General features: G+C 36.2%; 1 protein-coding gene and 2 non-coding genes across 3 annotated transcripts; all 3 read left to right on the top strand.

Annotated features, from left to right (window-relative positions):
* Positions 1-7,462: 7,462 nt before the first annotated feature.
* On the top strand, positions 7,463-13,640 carry Smp_159950 (neuropeptide Y precursor,putative; the record flags this gene model as incomplete). Its single annotated transcript, XM_018791375.1, has 2 exons — positions 7,463-7,806; positions 13,353-13,640. 2 exons carry the CDS (start codon positions 7,463-7,465, stop codon positions 13,366-13,368), a joined length of 360 nt encoding a protein of 119 aa, XP_018645435.1. The 3' UTR covers positions 13,369-13,640.
* On the top strand, positions 9,011-9,076 carry Smp_tRNA_01414_Pseudo_AAG.1.1. Its single transcript has one exon. It is a non-coding gene (tRNA).
* Positions 9,263-9,328, top strand: Smp_tRNA_01679_Pseudo_AAG.1.1. The gene has a single exon. It is a non-coding gene (tRNA).
* Positions 13,641-18,091: the final 4,451 nt, after the last annotated feature.

The following is an 18,091-nucleotide window of genomic DNA, read 5'->3' as shown; positions in this document are numbered from 1 at the left end:
CGGTTAAAGCGCCGGACATTCGCTTTTCATCCTCTCAATTTCGTAAATAACACCCCTACCACGAGAAGGCAGTGAGTAGGACTTCCCTGACAGAGGCTATATACTCGTGGCCATGTGAGAGCATTTCGAGAGAGTGAACTGACTTTCCTCACTCTCGGCCGTACCAGGGCATTCGGAGGCTCTAGGTAACAACCAAAGATCCTGAATTTCATCGTCGAATAGGTCCTATATTATAACGAATTATCTATTCAATCCTTTCTGTTTATCAATTATTGTTTTACTAAGATTAATCCATGATAAATATGTTTCCAGAAAGGGTTTTGTAAAGACGTAAACACCACCAGATGCCGGCCAGTTCAGTAGTCTATCGATTAAGTGCTCCAACAGCGAGACTGGTAAGTCCTGGGTTCGAATCTTGCTCGTGAGTGTGAGATCGTAGATGCGCACTACCACTGAGGAGTCCCACAATAGGATGAAACGGCCTTCCAGGTTTTCCCATGTTGGTCTAGCTTGAATTGACTCACACTTTCAACTATGAAAATATGTTTTTCACTTGTTTTTAATCTTTTTTTTTTACTAATTCCATCTTACCCGTATGTTCTAGTTCATTCTCGTTTTTTCTTTTTGTTTTTCACAATTATATAATCCAATTAATTATAGTAATTATATTGACTTAACTTATAATTAAGTCATTTATTTAAACTATGTAAGGGAAAGAGTATAAAACAGTAAACATTCGAATGTTTTTTAAAAATTTTTTTATTTACTGAAAAACGGAATAAAAAAAATTGAAAAAAATTTTTTTATTTTTAAATAATTTTTATGATGAAAGAAATAATCTTGAAAACATTGAATAGCCGTTTCATCCAAGTACGTTGTGGGTTACTTATAATCTATATAAGTAGTATATAGTGATGATCGGGTATTGAATGTATTTCAGTGGAAGATCGATAAGGAGAGAATGGGAACAGGACGACATTGGTATGAAAATGTATGAACAATGAAATCAGAGACGATGAACTGATATTTGCATAAGGAACGGTCAAGATTGAGACAATTGAATGATAGATAAGATGGTGGTTGGATGTGGTCAACAGGAAATCGTGGACCCGGGTTTCGTGCAACTTGGCACTCATCAGCAAGGTGTACCTGTAATCTTGAAGGGAACTGGTGCTCGCTGACGGATTCGATCACGTGTCACTCAGCTTTACAGTCAGAAATGTTACCACTGAGCTATTCGGGCCGCGACTGACCTTCTGTAGGACTGAGATGTAATCACAATTGATTGATCACTGGGTGGTGATCAATGTCATGTATGTCAAGTCCTTCTTAGTGCTGATCGAATGCTATCGATCAAGTTGCAATGTGGCCACTAGTCTAGATGGCTCGACATTGCGTGAACTATTTTGAGATAAGATGTCGGTTGGAGGTGGTCAACAGGAAACCCTGAACCTGGAAGAACCAGTTCCCTCAAAAATACAGGTACACCTTGCTGACAAGTGCCAAGTAGCACGAAACCCGGGTCCAGGGTATAGTACTCATTAGTATTGAGCCTTAATAATCTCAGGTTTTCCACAATGGTCACGGTTTTAATCGACTCCTCTTTCTGATAAAACAATTTTCATTATGTCTAACATAATTTCCAGTGTGTTTTTTTCTTTTGTATAAAACTAATTCCTATTAAGGTATAACTATTTAAAGAGATTTAAAGAAATGCAAACCATTGCAAATTATCAGCCTAAAATTGAAACATTCGATGAGTAAACATTGAAGATTTATCTAAATGTAACATCATAGTGTAGTGAACGACAACACACAAGTGGGAACAATCGAATGTAACTGAACACAAACCTACAGAACATGTTAGTGCAATCTGAAAATCATACAGTAAATACATTATTATCAGAAAAAGTTTTTTTTGTGGAGATTTAGTATTTTCATAGTTGAAAGCATGAGTCAATTGAAACTAGACCACCATGGAAAACCTAGAAGCACTGAATGGCCGTTTCGTCCTATTGTGGGACTCCTCAGTGGCCAGTACGCATTCGAACTCGGGATGCCCACTGCTGATGAGTCCCACAATAGGACGAAACGGCCCGTCCCAGTGCTTCCAGGTTTTCTATGATGATCTAGCTTCAACTGACTCATACTTTCAACTATGGAAATGCTTTATTCATAACATGTTAATCAATTGTCTCAAAATTGACTGTTTCTTTTGTAAATATTAGTCAATCGTCTTACACTTCATTGTTCCTGAAATTCCATACCAATTACTTTCTGTTCAAGTTTTTCTTCCTCGATTTTCTTGAGCTTCTGCTGCCAGACATTCTATGCCTGACTAGCATTATATACTATTTATGTCGATATAAGTAGCATACATCACAACAGTATTGTATTGTTGTTTTCAATATATTGTATAAAGAATTACTCTTACATACAATGGATACAATGTGTGTGAAGTTTTAAAATGCTTCTTGGATATTGATAGAAATGATGCTTGTGACGAATAGAACTCCGCTAAGACATCATTGAAGATGAAGAAGGACTAATGACCTAATATATATATCAACCAGTCAAAGAGATAGAATGTAGAACCTGGAACATATATAGTTCACTTCAAGTTGTCATGTCACATTATTATAACGAGATAAAAGTGTCTAATCAAATAGTGAGAATAGTGGGAATGTTCATTATATTAGTAGTACAAATGATTAGGCATAAACGATATGATTTCAGACCAAATTACAAATCCACGTAATACTTATATTGGAAAAAGTATAAGATAGTTCAAAAACTTTAGATTTAAAGAATAACAAAGATTCAGTAAATTTGATACTTTAGGAACGATTCCGAGTTATATGATGTAAACTCTCTGATTATTAGTCGGGATAATTGTATGGACCTTGATCAGGCAATTTATTTTTGTATTTACGGCACAGTCCGACAGTCACTGACTTAATGGATAGATGTATACTTACGCCTGTTACCCCCAGTGAAGAATAGGCCGCCAACCAGCATAGGGTGATTTATAGTTTAGGTTATTCCATGAGTATACTGTGCAGCAGTTCGCTCTGTTCTACTTTACGGCTGTGAAACATGGCCATTAAGAGTAGAAGATACTCGTAAGTTACCAGTATTTGACCACAGAAGCTTTAGAAATATTGCTCGCATCTGCTAGGATAACCGGGTAAGTAATAGTGAGGTTAGACACAGGGTATTAGGGAATGATGGTAAATCAGTTGATGAGGTCATGAATCTTCATCGACTGAGATGGTCGGGCCACGTGTTACGTATGCCTGAACACCGATTACCACGACGCGCAATGCTGGCTAGTGTAGGGGATGGTTGGAAAAGAGTTAAGGGAGGTCAAACCAAAACGTGGCATCAGTGCTTGAAGTCACTAACTTCTAGTCTGAGCCATGTTGGTAGATGTAGACTACTACCGCGTCACTATCGTGACCAATGTTTGGAGACTCTGGGTGACATGGCTCAGAATCGATCACAATGGCGTAGGTGTATACACTCTTTATCTTCCCTTAAACCTTAAGATTAAAATTGCTTCATAACTTACTTCCTTCCTATACTATATCCTTATATACAACCTATCTCTGATATATTACCACCACTATATTAACTACTTCTATGAATTCGGTGTTCATCTTGTTGTGCTGCTGAGATATGGCAACTTGGACCGATGTATATATGTGCCTGGTCCTATGTTGTAGCTAACTGACTGACTGACTTATTCCACTTCTATTCACTTGAAATACGAGGTTTTTGTTGACCTAATTTTAAAGGATAAAATGATTAGTTCACCTATTTTTTTTTACTTACCACTTTTAATTACATACCCCTTGAAATAAGTAAACTTATACAATTTTATGCTTGATCATTATAAAAGGGTTCTGGGAAAAGAAAAGAGTCATAAAAATGATTCAATGATTGTTCTCTTTTTCTTTTCTCTTCTTCAAAGGTCATAGATTATTATTTATGACGTGAATAACGATACTACTGAAATGAGATTTGAAAGCTTTTTTATAGTAGTATAAATTATTAATGACATCTGTATTGGTGGCACCATATTAAAATGAAATAGTTACTTAGAATTTGTATTGTATATAGAGTATTACAACTCCTTAATTGCTACAAATGTAACCCTTAATCCATTTAGGTTACATTGAAGGATTGAAATTCACAAGACTCTTACATTTAAACAACTTGACCTATAAAAGTAATATGACTAGATATTACTTACTTACTTACTTATTTACTTACTTACGCTTGTTACCCCTCGTGGAGGAGCATAGACCGCGCACCAGCATTCTCCATCGAACTCTGATATGACTAGATATTGGTTCATATCGAAATCGCTCTTTATACCTGTGACCCTCCCCCCCCCAAAAAAAAGGGATATTATGATTAATTAGAAACAAAGTAAAAAGTAACTTTGGTTTTCTTTCAATATAACTTTATTATAGGCTATTAACATTTATGGTTCTAAGGGTTTTAAGAGTGTACTTTTCAGTAACTATGCTTGACTTCAGTACTATCATATGATTGATGATAATCGAAATAGACATATATGATGGTCGACTTGAAGTGCTTTAGTGAATAATGGAATTAAATAAGTCAAGTACGAGAACGAAGTTTTGAATACATAGATTTTGTGAAATCGTTGATCAGAGCAGACGAAGTGGAACGTAATGACGCACAGTAGAGAAGGCATGTAAACCAACTCAATTTATTATTTATATTTATTTATTTAAACACATAAATATTGGTACAAGAAAGCACCAGATACATATGCGTCACACAAATCTCATATGATTTATGTGAGGGCTGTGATACTGTCCTGGTGCCCAAACGGAAGCAAGTGGTTTTCTCAAGGCGCCACACCTGGAGCCCTCGATTTAAAGATCTGATCCACAAGGCAGTGGAGCATCGTGAGGAGATGCAGTCTCATGGTAGTTGGTGACCAACGATTGATACATATACCATTTGTTCGCTCAGGATACTGGAGCCCATGTGCACCATTGGTTTGAAATGAGGGTTTTCCAACTCCTCTAGGTGGACTCTCCATGTCCACCAACCCAGTTAAAGCACTGGACATTCGCTTTTAGTCTTCTCAATTTCGTAAACAACACCTGTAGTACGAGAAGGCAGTGAGTAGGACTTGTGTGGCAGAAGTTGTATACGCGTGGACATGTGAGAGAATCGGTTGAGGGAGAGCGGACTCTCCCCACTTTCGACCGTACCAGGGCATTTTGTGGCAAAGAAAAGTTAAGAACATGTAATCATAATATAAGAAATGTACACATATAACCCAACATAAAAACAGTTGACGTTGATAAACGAATAATTAACAAGGTCAAAATGTGACTCAAAGAGAATGAGTAAATTGGTTTGCCCAGAAGCTAGATTAAGCTATATGGGCTTAACATAGCAACTGAAACAACAACTTGTATTTAAAAATCTTAGAAAAAATTATAAAATAATACTCGACACACTCATTGACTACTTATATCCACATAAGTAGTATATGGTGTAAGTCAGACATAGAATGTATTTTGGCAGAAGATCGATAACAGAAGAACAGAAACGAAGTACATTCGATATGAAAATGCATAAATAATGAAATCAGAGAAGATGGACTGATATTTACAGAAGAAACAGTCAAGATTGAGACAATCGATTAATAGTTTGCAAATTAACTGTTAACTGTATTATCAGAAGGGGTTTTGTGGAGATTTAGTATTTTCATAGTTGAAAGCGTGAGTCAGTTGAGGCTAAACCACCAGGGAAAACCTGGAAGCATTGGACGGCCGTTTCGTCCTGTTGTGGGACTCTTCAGCAGTGCGCATCCACGACCTCGCCTCGCGAGATTCGAACCCAGGACCTACCCGTAACTGTTTGGTTATCAGATTTTAGTGAGACAGTCTGTAATTTGTGCTTAAATACATTCGATTGTCCTCACTCATGCTATCATTCAATACACTGGTACTATTTACAAACTGATAGTGTGTTTAATCATATCTACCTTTATCATACAATTACCGTCTTTAATATCTGTACGGTATCATAAATAATTTGTACATAAACGTGTTATAATCAAGCCATAATAAATTCCATGGAAATATTCTAGGATTTTAGCTGATGTAACTCAGTTCGATTGTGGTGAACAAGGAACCAGGTTGGGATAACAAATCTAGCCATTAGTACGAAATCACCGAGTTCTTTCATACAGTGTAAAAACTACACATTACATACTTCATTTGCCAATCATTCATCAATTGTCTCAAACTTCATCATTTCTTCATTGTTATTATAATTACTCTCTGTTTATATTTCTCTTTCTTTTCAATTCGATCTTCACAACCTTGTACTACTATGCACTCTACTTCTTAATGGTGTTATATACTACTTATGTCTGTCAACAGACATTAGTGGCATACTGTAGGGGCAGTGAAATGTCACTAAACCCTAGCCAAATCATCCGGGAGTTGGGTCACTCAATATCAAACAAATCGTACACCATTGACTGGCTCATGCGATGTTGGTCTCATTAAAATCTTTTTACTCATTCTGATTATTATATTCACGTAATCACGCTCTTTATGCTATACAGTCTTCAGAGAAGACATAGTACTTTAATACGTAGAATGGGGTAATCCACGTTAGATGCTGACCGCGAGATGTGACTCCGAAGTTAGCTTGTTCGTTACACCGTTACTTACAAGAATCTAATCAGTGTTTTAAGTTACTATTTTAAAAAAATCGAAATTAGAACGACGGTCTTAATCAAGAACTGACATCAGTTATAATACCATAAGGGATAAATGAATTTCGCACCCAAATCTAAGATTCATCCTAATTCTAATTGATTCATCTATAAATTATAGTTGAAAGCGTAGGTCAATTGAAGCTAGGATACCAGGGAAAACCTGGAAGCACTGCTTTAAGGCCGTTTCGTCCTATTGTGCAACTCCTCAGCAGTGCACATCCAAGACACCGCATCGCGAGATTCGAATCCATCACCTAACAGTCTCGCGCGTGGTCGCTTTACGTCTAGACCGCTGAGCTGGTTGGCATCCAACGATGTTAATCTCTAACTTCAACCAATCCATGAAGTTGAGCAACCATTTCACCAATTGTCTTCAGTGAGTTGATATCTCACAACAGACCTGGTTGAACATTACTAATCACTACTTCTCACTAGAACTCCAGGAAATACCTCATAGATACGCACTGCTGAGGAGTCTCACGAAAGGATGAAACAGCCGTCCAGTATTTCCAGGTTTTCCATGATGGTCTACCTTCAATCGACACAATTTCAACTATATAAGATTGTCTTTCAATTTCAATTCAGTTAATTTATACTACTTATAAATAGTTATATTTGAATGATTAATAAAGAATATTTTGTTTTCAAATATCTTTTTTAGCTAATTAAAAGAAGAAAGAAATGTATTCTACTCATTGTGTTCAACGATTCAATGGTCATTCCATTTATTATCATCTATTCACATTATTAATTCTTATCCATTATATAGATCAAATTCATGGACAATATGATTCATATAAATGGAGAAATGATCAAGATGATACATCATATATACCATTGAATAAAATGACTATACATTCTTTATTAAATCATAATGATCATACTAATGATGGAAGAAAAATTATTAAAACTAGAGCAGTTGAAATTGTTCCACCAGAAAGACCATTTATATTTGAAACACCTGAAGCTCTTAGAACATATTTACATAAATTAAATGAATATTTTGCTATTATAGGTCGTCCTAGGTAAGTTTATAGATTATTATTATAATCATTGATTTCAACTTCTTATCATATGTTCACTAGTGATTGACTCTATGAGGTATTTCATGGAGTTTTAGGGAGAAGCAGTAACTAGTGGAGTTCAACCAGGTCTGTTGTGAGATATCAACTGACTGAAGATATTGTTGAAATAGTTGCTCAATTTCGTGGATTGTTTGAAGTTAGACATTAAGACCGTTGCATGCCGGCAAGCTCAGTGGTCAAGTGGTTAAGTGCTCTGGCGCGACACTGGTAGGTCGTGGGTTCGAATCTCGCGGAGCGAAGTCGTGGATGCGCACTGCCGAGGAGTTCCAGATTTTCCATGGTGGTCTATCTTCAATGGACTCATGATTTCATCCATATATAAAATATTACTAAAAATCTCCACAAAAACCCCCAATTATAAAACTAGGTTTAATTTAACGCATTACATTTCGAACAATTTGATCACATATTATATACTTGTTAAGAACATTTATGTATGAAAAATAAAAGGTCAACTAGACTGGAAATGGAGGGGGGTAAAAGGGGACAAGGATAAGGATAATAATAATAAAAATGTGACAACAATTTGAAACCTCATCACTCTGAAAACTAAGCTAATTTTACCAGGATAGGTTTACGGGTGAGAACAAACTGTTTTTGAATACACAAAGAGGGTTTGAATTTTCGTATGGTTGAGTCTTCAATAAACCTTAGTATATGCCCCGCCGGGGAGTCGCACAATAAGACGAAACGGCCGTTCAGTGCTTCCAGATTTTCCATGATGGTCTAGCTTCAATTAACTAATGATTTCAGCTATAAAATTATTGAAATCTCCACAAAAACCCCTTCTGATAACATCACAAAAGCCGAGTTAAGATCAATCTTATGACCTGTTTCCATTATATATTTGGCAATAGAGGATATTGGATGTTTATCCTCTACTCTTATCGGATCATTTGATTCTATTTGTTTTTGTAACCATTTTGGTACATAGAGATGGATAGTGGCTAGCAGTGAAATCCAGGACAAAGCGCGTTTCGTCCTATTTGGGGCTCGTCAGCTGGATGTACCTGCATCTCAGAGTTGATGTTCACTCTGGGACTCGAACCCAGTTGCAGTCCTAACACATCAATGGGAAGATTCAAACGAACTATACTAAATAAATTTAAACTTCACCCCATCGCACAAGCAAGTGGCTATCAGGACTCAGTGGCCGAGTGGTGATGGCGTTTGAAGCGAAAGGTACTGGGTTCGAGTCCCAGAATAAACATTAACTCTCGTTTTGGTTGGTTGTCAGGTGAAAGGTCAAAATTATGAAGAAATGCGCGTCAAACTGTATTCCACTACTAGCCACTATCCATCTCTGCTTAAAATGCTTGTGAATCAAGGCTATATCGAGGCAATACGCACAGTATGCGCACATTATTATTATCCTTTTCTCCTCTTATCCCCTCATTTCCAGTCTGGTTGACCTTTTATTTTTATATATAAATGTTCTTAACGAGTCTATTATGTGTGATCAGATTGTTCGAAATGTATTGCGCTCATATCTCACCACACAGTTCTGATAATCTTCGTCTTCTTATTACTACACTATCGAAATTTATCAAAGGGACTAATTGCTTTAAGGGTTTCATTTAATTATTATGATATTGATAGATTTAGTTGAAGTTTTATCAGTCTTCATTGGTATATGCGTATCCTGTTCAGATTATCTCGATATAGTCATTATGAAATAAGTTGATGTAGAATAGACTAGAATATAGCTAACAGTAGAATTCAGGACGTACAAATGAATCCAACTGGTGAGTCCTGAATAGGATGAAACGTGCCTCCTGTTTTTCTCCGCTAGCTACATCACATTTATTTTATATCATAATATGGTTGCAATTATTTTTCGTGTGGCCAAGTGGTCTAAGGCGCTGCATTGGGCACCACCTTCAAACGGCGTCTGTTCGAATCCCACCACCAACATACGTATTCACAACCATTAACATCACACTATCACATCAAACACAATGCCCACTATCACATACATACTACCACAAACACTCAATCACAGCCGAACATCATCACCGTCATCAACAACAACAAATACTACTACCACTACTAATACTACTTATATCTATATAAGTAGTATATATGGCGAGTCAGAAATAGAATGTCTGGCAGCAGAAATTCATGAAGTTCCAGGAGGAGAAACCGTGAACAGAAAGCGATTGAAATGAAGGATCAGTGAATTGTGAGACGATTGATTGACATTTGCTAAGGAACAGTCAAGGTTCATTAATGTCTGGTATTGTAAGCTGGGATCTTTGTTCTTCGTCGCCTTTAAACTAGTCATTAAAATATATTTGGTGATGAATAATTCTTATACAAAAGCTTCATTTCTTTTAAATCAACAGTTTTGATGAAGTGATATCAAATTTCTCCATATCTGTGAGGTTGGCATGTAGAATGACTATATCCTTAGATAGCTACTGATCAGAAGACTATACACAAGATTAAATTCATACTAACCGAAATCACTAGAAGTCTTTAACGAACTCATTTCAAATAGTTGTATATCTTGGCCTTACATTAGACGGCTTTACTCAAGTTTATATAAATGGTCATAAATGTTGAGATATTTGGAACGGATGCGCACGGTTGAGGAGTCCCACAATAGGACGAAACGGCCGTTCAGTGCTTCCAGGTTTTGTACGGTGGTCTAGCCTCATGTGACTCATGATTTCAAGTACATTTAGAATAGTTCGCGAAAACATCAAAGGCTTATGCTTTAAATCACACCTACAATGTGAGGTTCTACTTACTTCTGTCTATTCAATTTTTCCCAGATAGTCATGAACATACCTTTATTGAAATGAAATTAACCTAATTGGTTTGATTTCATCAATGAACAGGTTCTTTGAATTCTTGTTTGTTAATGACATAAGTTTCCTTTAGGATGAGACTCAGAATGAGTTACTTATTACCTAATAATCCTATTTAAACTACACATTTTTCGTTGCTTCCCTTCAGGTAGGAGGACATAGTGGTAAAAAGTTCTATATTGTTTTTAAAAGCATTGTGCTACTTTCAGAATAGGTAGTAGTATATAATCCACCATATAAACTACATCACAGGATAATCGTTATCTTTAAAAGAACAAAGTTACATGTCCATTCATGTGTGCCAACTAACAGATACAATTTGTTAATTAAGATAAATGATGACTGGCTTGCATGACTGTTGGCAACTATCAGAAAATCTTAAATTTCTTAAACATATCAATTGGTATTTTCATAGTTGAAATCATGAGTTAATTGAAGCTAGACCACCAAGGAAAACCTGGAAGCACTGGACGGCCGTTTTGTCCTATCGTGCGACTCTTCAGCATTCCGCATCCTCGATCTTGCCCCGCGATATTAGAATCCAGGACTTAACAGTCTCGCGCTAGAGCACTTAACCGATAGACCACTGAGCCGGCATCCGATGGTGTTAATGTTTCGCGAGGCGGGATCGTGGATGCGCACTGCTGAGGAGTCCCATAATAGGGTGAAATGGCCGTCCAATGTTCTCAGGTTTTCCTTGGTGGTCTAATTTCAATTGATTTATGATTTCAACTATGAAAATACTGAAATCTCCACAAAACCCCTTCTGATTATATCAAGTGGTCTCAACTATTGAATTGGTTCACAAACCACTACTATGTAATTCTCTACCTCAAAGGGCTCACTGAATATGTTTTTAGCTTCCAGATTTTGGTTTATAGCTTTTAAAAAAACTTTTTTGAAACCAGTAATTGATTGTCTCAAATTGTAACTTTGATGCCTCATTCAGAAGATTGAGTTTTCCAAAAGCGTAGATTTCACAAATTATCCAAAACAGTTGTTGCATTTTTTGACTTATGAACTTGTTTCCTACGTTCTATATTGAAAACTATTTAGCCGAAGTAAATTGACTAAAAGAATGTCATCTGAAGTCTTATAAACTCACTTTAGATACAACACTTTAATTGGAGATGTATTTACTATAAATTAATACTATAAATAGGAAATCGCTCGAACCCAGGACCTATCGATCTCTCACGCAAACGCTTAACCTATAGACCACTGAGTCGGCATCTAACGTTGTTAATGTCTAACTTGAAAGAATCCACGAAATTCAGCCACTATCCACCATTATCTTCAGTGAGTTGCTATCTCACAACAAATCCGATTGAACTCCATTGGTCACTACTTCTCACTAGAACTCCAAAAACTACCTCTTGAAGCTAGTCACTAGTGATCATATGATGATTATTATCAGGAATGGGTTTTTATAGAGATTGTAATAATTTCACTAGTCGAATTCATGAGTCAATTAAAGCTAGACCATCATGGAAAAACCTGGAAGCACTGGACGGCCATTTCGTCCTAGTGTTGGACTCCTCAGCAAATTACTTTATTATGAGTCTCTACTGTTATAAATCCATGATGACTATATTAAAATGACTAAAATAAATAACTTGTCAACTAGGCAAAACTATACGTGAATTTGGCAAACTTTCAAATCGATTACATTCTAAGTACATCCAGTTTACGGATCCAAAATATGATAAAGTGTCGTACATCCTAGATTCCGCTGATAGCCACTATCCTACTTTAAATTTACTTGGTATTGTTTATTTGAATCTTCTCATTGATGTTTAGAACTGCAAATGATCAGTCTTTCATTGGCATATGTGCATACTGTGCCTATTGCCTCGATATAGCCTTAATTCACATTCATTATAAGCAAAGATGGATAGTGGCTGGCAGTGGAATCCAAGATGCGCGTTTCGTCCTATTTGGGACTCGTCGAAGACTGATCAATTGCAGTCAAAAACATCAATGAGAAGATTTAAACAAACAATACCAAGTGAATTTAAACCTCACCACATTGCACAAGCAAGTGGCTGTCAGGACTCACCAGCTGAGTGGTGATGGCGTTTGAAGCGAAAGTTACTGGGTTCGAGTCCTAGAGTGAACATCATCTATAGGATGCAGGTATGACAAAGTGTCACACATCCTTGATTCCACTACTCATCACCATCCACCTTTTCCTATCATGCCTGTGACTTACATCAATATCGAGGCAATCTACACAAGATGCACATCAACCAATAACAGACTGATCAATTACAGTTTTAAACACCAATGGATAGTTTCAAATAAACAATACCAAATGAATTTAATCTTCACCCCATCGCACAAGCAAGTGGCTATCAGGACTCAGTGGCCGAGTGGATGACACGATAGCGTTTGAAGCGAAAAGTACTGGGTTCAAGTTCCAGAGTGAACATCAACACTGAGATGCAGGTACATCCAGCTGACGAGTCCCAAGTAGGACGAAACGCACACCCTGCATTCCACTGCTAGCCATTATCCATCTTTGCTTACCAATGCCAAAAAGAATTTCATCTAATCATAATAACATAAACTACATGTAATCGATTTTAATCAATTTCATGTTACCGTTTTTTTATTAACTAAATTACTCTTCTCTTTTTTTTTCTCTCATTCTTTTATTATACTAAATTTTAGATTTGGTCGAAGATGATGATGATGACGGTGTTGATGATGGTGCTGATAATAATTTAACTAATTTACAATCATGGAGTACATTCCTATGTCTTCTTATTGTCATTGTTTATCATTTGATTCATACATTTAACTCAAACTATACATTACATTACACTTCATTACACATTACATTACACTACACACACACACACACTGAAACCCATATACCCCCCCCCACACACACACATACACGCAATTGAACCATTTTACAAAACTATTTGATAAGAATATAACTAAATGTGGGCTGTTAGTTATGCATGTGTATCCATTACCAACTATAAGTCTGATTCTAATATCAATAAATGAATAATAATAATAATAATACATATTTATTAATTGTTAAGCATGGTAACAAAAAAAGAAAAAAAGAAAATGATTATTTGTTTTGCAAAAAAATAAAAAAAACTATAAAAAAAAAATACAAATTACATTGTCTTTTTTTATTTTAACCCCCCCTCCACCAATTGAATCTTTATTATTTAGATTGATTTCGAACATTATAAAAGGCATTTTTATGATGATGATGATCATCATCATCAATAAGTGAACACATGATAGTTGAAAAAGAAAAAACAAACAGAAGAGGCTTGTTTAATCTATACCCTTGGTAGTTATTTCTCTCTCTCTCTCTCTCTTTGTAGACATGGATACATATATATTACTAATGTGTAATAGAATAAATCAATAAACCAATAATATTTACATCGAAATCGATAGTTAAAGAGAGAAAATATGATTGTTTGTTGTTTTGTTTTGACAAGTGTAATTCATATCTCATTGAATTCAATGAACCATGATACTGAATATGTAACTGAAAAAAAGTACAAAAACAACTTTATCTATCTGAATGTTGATCATTTTGTATGAATTTGAAAATCATGAGTCAATTGAAGTTAAACCATCATGGAAAACCTGGAAGCACTGAACGGCCGTTTTGTTTTATTGTGAGACTCCTCATCAGTGCGTATCCATGATCCCGCACTCACGAGATTCGTGGATTGGTTGAAGTTAGACATTAACACCGTTGAATGACGGCCATCTCAATGGTCTAAAGGTTAAGCGCTAGTGCACGAGACTGATAGGTCCTGGGTTGAAATCTCGCGATGCGCGATCGTGTATGCGCACTGCTGAGGTATTCCACAATAGGACGAAACGGCCATCCAGTGGTTCCAAGTATTCCATGGTGATCTAGCTTCAATTGACTCGTGATTTTAACTATTAAAAAATTACTAAAATCTCCACAAAGCCGCCCTTCTGATCTAGAATTTGAAAATGTATAAAATAGAAAATATTTGATTGAGATTATGAATGGGTCAATGCAAGACCATTATTGAAAACCTTGAAATATTGGACGATAGTTTCGTCGTTGTATAGGACCTTTCAGTAGTGCGCATCTACGATCCCACAACAGAGGGATCCGAATCCATGACTTATTGGTCTCGCTCGTGAGCGCTTGACATCTAGACCACTCAGCTGGACGTTATCCAATGGTGTTAATGTCTAACTTCAGTTAACATAGGAAGTTAAGCAACCGTTCACCAATTGTTTTCAGTGAGTAACTGCCCCACAAAAGGCTCGGTTGAACTCCACCTCATGAAGCAAGTCACTAGTGAGCATATGGTAATTATCAGCATGGAGTTGTAGTAATTGTTAGCATTGATCTACTGAAGATCTCAATCAAAAAAATTGCCGAACTTCATAACTACATACTGATAGAAAATATTTCTGAGTAATCAATCCGACTAATTTGAAATTTTTTGTTTGAATCACGGTTAGGTTTAACTTGTTTAAGTTACTAATCCTTGTATTTTCATCGTTGAAATCATGAGTCAATTGAAGCTGGACCACTGTGGAAAACCTGGAAGCACTGGACGGCTGTTTCATCCTAATATTGGACTCCTTAGCAGTGAGCATCCACGATCCCGCACTCATGGTTTCAACTATGAAAATACTAAATTCTCGACAAAACCCCTTCTGATCTATAATCCTTGTGTGTTTATCTTAACCATTTATCTTATTTAATAACTTTACATATTATTAAGTAGACTTATTAGTGACAAATACAATAGAATACAATAATCATTATGTTCAGGTGCTTAACTAAATTAACCAGAAACAACGTGGTGGTATAAATAGATGAAAGAGAATTTATTTAAAGAGTTGCGTAATGAACGAACAGGCAGGAATGAACAAATGCGTTTTGGTACCACATTACAGAATATCTTCATAAACTTGGGAACCATACAGTAAATATACTTAGTATTGTTTGTTTGAATCTCCCCATTGATGTTTTTAAGACTGCAACTGGTCAGTCTCTAATTGGCATATGTGCAGACTGTGCGTATTGCCTCGATATAGCCTTAATTCACAAGCATTGTAAGCAAAGATGGACTCAGTGGCTGAGTGGATAACGCGATGGCGTTTGAAGCGAAAGGTATTGGGTTAGAGTCCCAGAGTGAACATCAACTCTGAGATGCAGGTACATCCAGCTGACAAGTCCCAAATAGGACGAAGTGACTCGCGTCAAACTGGATTCAACTGCTAACCACTATCCATCTTTGTTTACCATACAGTAAATAGTTTATTCGCAAAATATCCATCAATTGTCTGAAGACTTTATTGTTCCTTCATTTACATACCAATCGCTCTTTATTCTCGTTCTCTTCTTGTCTATTTTCTTAACCTTCTGTTACCAGGCATTTCACTTTTGATTGATGATAGATACTACTTATATCTGTTGACATCAGTAGTATACATCATAGATATGACGAGTGTACAGTAAATGACGAATATAATACCTAAAATGTATGATATTACATAACAAAATACAGTTTAAAGAAATTAATCAGTCAAACAGATAAACTTACTCTACAGGATTTTGAGAATTCAAACACCATGATATTGACAACTGTCATCATTGTACACCATTCATAGCCAATTATTAATAAATCTATAATTAGAAATCTGTTAAATCTAGAGCTTTAGATTCTTGCTATGTCGCATACTACTAGACTACTTGAACGATCGAACCCGCAACGTCGCAAGAGAGAAGACAGAATGCTAGTAAGTAAAAATGTATTTCTCAACACAGTATCAAATATAGTGCAAAAATCTCATGTATTTATAGTTTTTGGCTGAAAGTAAATCATCATCTCGGACAGCCAATAGTCACATAATGGGTCCTTCTTATTCATCCAATAGGCAAGCTACACGTCGACATTCTGGAATGTTCCTCCAGTGGTGATTAAATGGAATGTCTTCGACTCTTTTTGGGCTTATTGAGGCATCCTTGAGTTTGTCAACGAGCCATCCTTACAAAATCATATGGAACAGACTAAGTTTAATAGAAGTAAATCTTAAACAAATTTGGATAACTCAAAACAAATCAAGGAATGAATCAATGATAACAATAACCAGTTTAAATTCATTTTTTGTTGGTTGTTTGAAACTACCCATTGATGTTTAGGACTGCAATTAATTGGTCTATTGTTGGAATATGGGGATCCTGTGTAGATTGCTTCGATATTAACATAAGTCACAGACATTACAAGCATAGATGGGTGCTTGATTCGAGTACCGGATTGAACATCAACTCTAGGATGAAGGCAAACCCAACTGACGAGTCCGGAATAGGACAAAACGCGCATTCTGAATTGCACTGCTAGACAATATCGGTCTTTGCTTATAATAGCCAGTTTATTTGGTTATATACGTTAAATAAACTAGATAATCCTCAGAATAAAATACATCGCTAGGTTTTCCTTCTCCTCTCTTCTAACAATCTGCAACACTAGTCAGCATTGCGCGTCGTAGTAATCGGTGTTCAGGCATACGTAACACGTGATCTAACTATCTCAGTCGATGTAGATTCACAATCTCATCAACTGATTTACCATCATTCCCCGATACCCTGCGTCTAACCTCATTATTACCTTTTTATTATACAATATTTTGACTGAATATGGTCTCGTAGAAATATCTGTGTGTGTTGCTTCGATTTCCATTGGATTCAATGAAGCTAATCTACTCGAGAGTTATTCGAATTATTCTAACCATTTGATTCTTTGTCCTTCAATCTGAGTGATTGACTTGCCTCCTTTATCATTAAACGATCTCTCTGGTTTAATACACTTCCTTGTCAGTTTCTTCGTCGTACCATATAGACACACTGGGCCATCATCCAACGGTGTTAATGTCTGAATTCAATCAACCGATGATCTTGCACAACCATTCGTCCATTGTATGTGATGCATAACTATCTCCACCCAACACCCATTGGATTCCATTTGTCACGTCTTCTCACTAGAACTCCAGGAAATCCATCTTGAAGACAGTCACTAGTGATCACATGATGATTACTATTAGAATGGGAGTTTGTGGAGAACGTAGTAATTTTGATAGTTGAATTCATGAGTCAATCTATGTTAGAGTTTTCATCATGAACTGGCATGAACTAAAATGCCAAAATACCCTTCATCCAAATGAATGAATTTCGCGTCGAAATCCAACATCCATTATCTTCAATCTGATTGGTTCATCTATAGATTATAATTTCAGCATCTATTCTTATCGCTAACAGTATTGTATACTGAAGATCCTTTTCACAAATACACAAACTTGTATTGATCGAATTCATTGTGAAAAACATGATGAAAATCAAAGAAACTGATGATTATAGAGTAAATAAACAAAAACCAGTT

The sequence above is a fragment of the Schistosoma mansoni genome (genome assembly GCF_000237925.1).
Source record: "Schistosoma mansoni, WGS project CABG00000000 data, chromosome 3 unplaced supercontig 0077, strain Puerto Rico, whole genome shotgun sequence".
Taxonomy (NCBI): Eukaryota; Metazoa; Platyhelminthes; class Trematoda; order Strigeidida; family Schistosomatidae; genus Schistosoma; species Schistosoma mansoni.
This window is presented reverse-complemented; position numbering and strand designations above follow the sequence as displayed.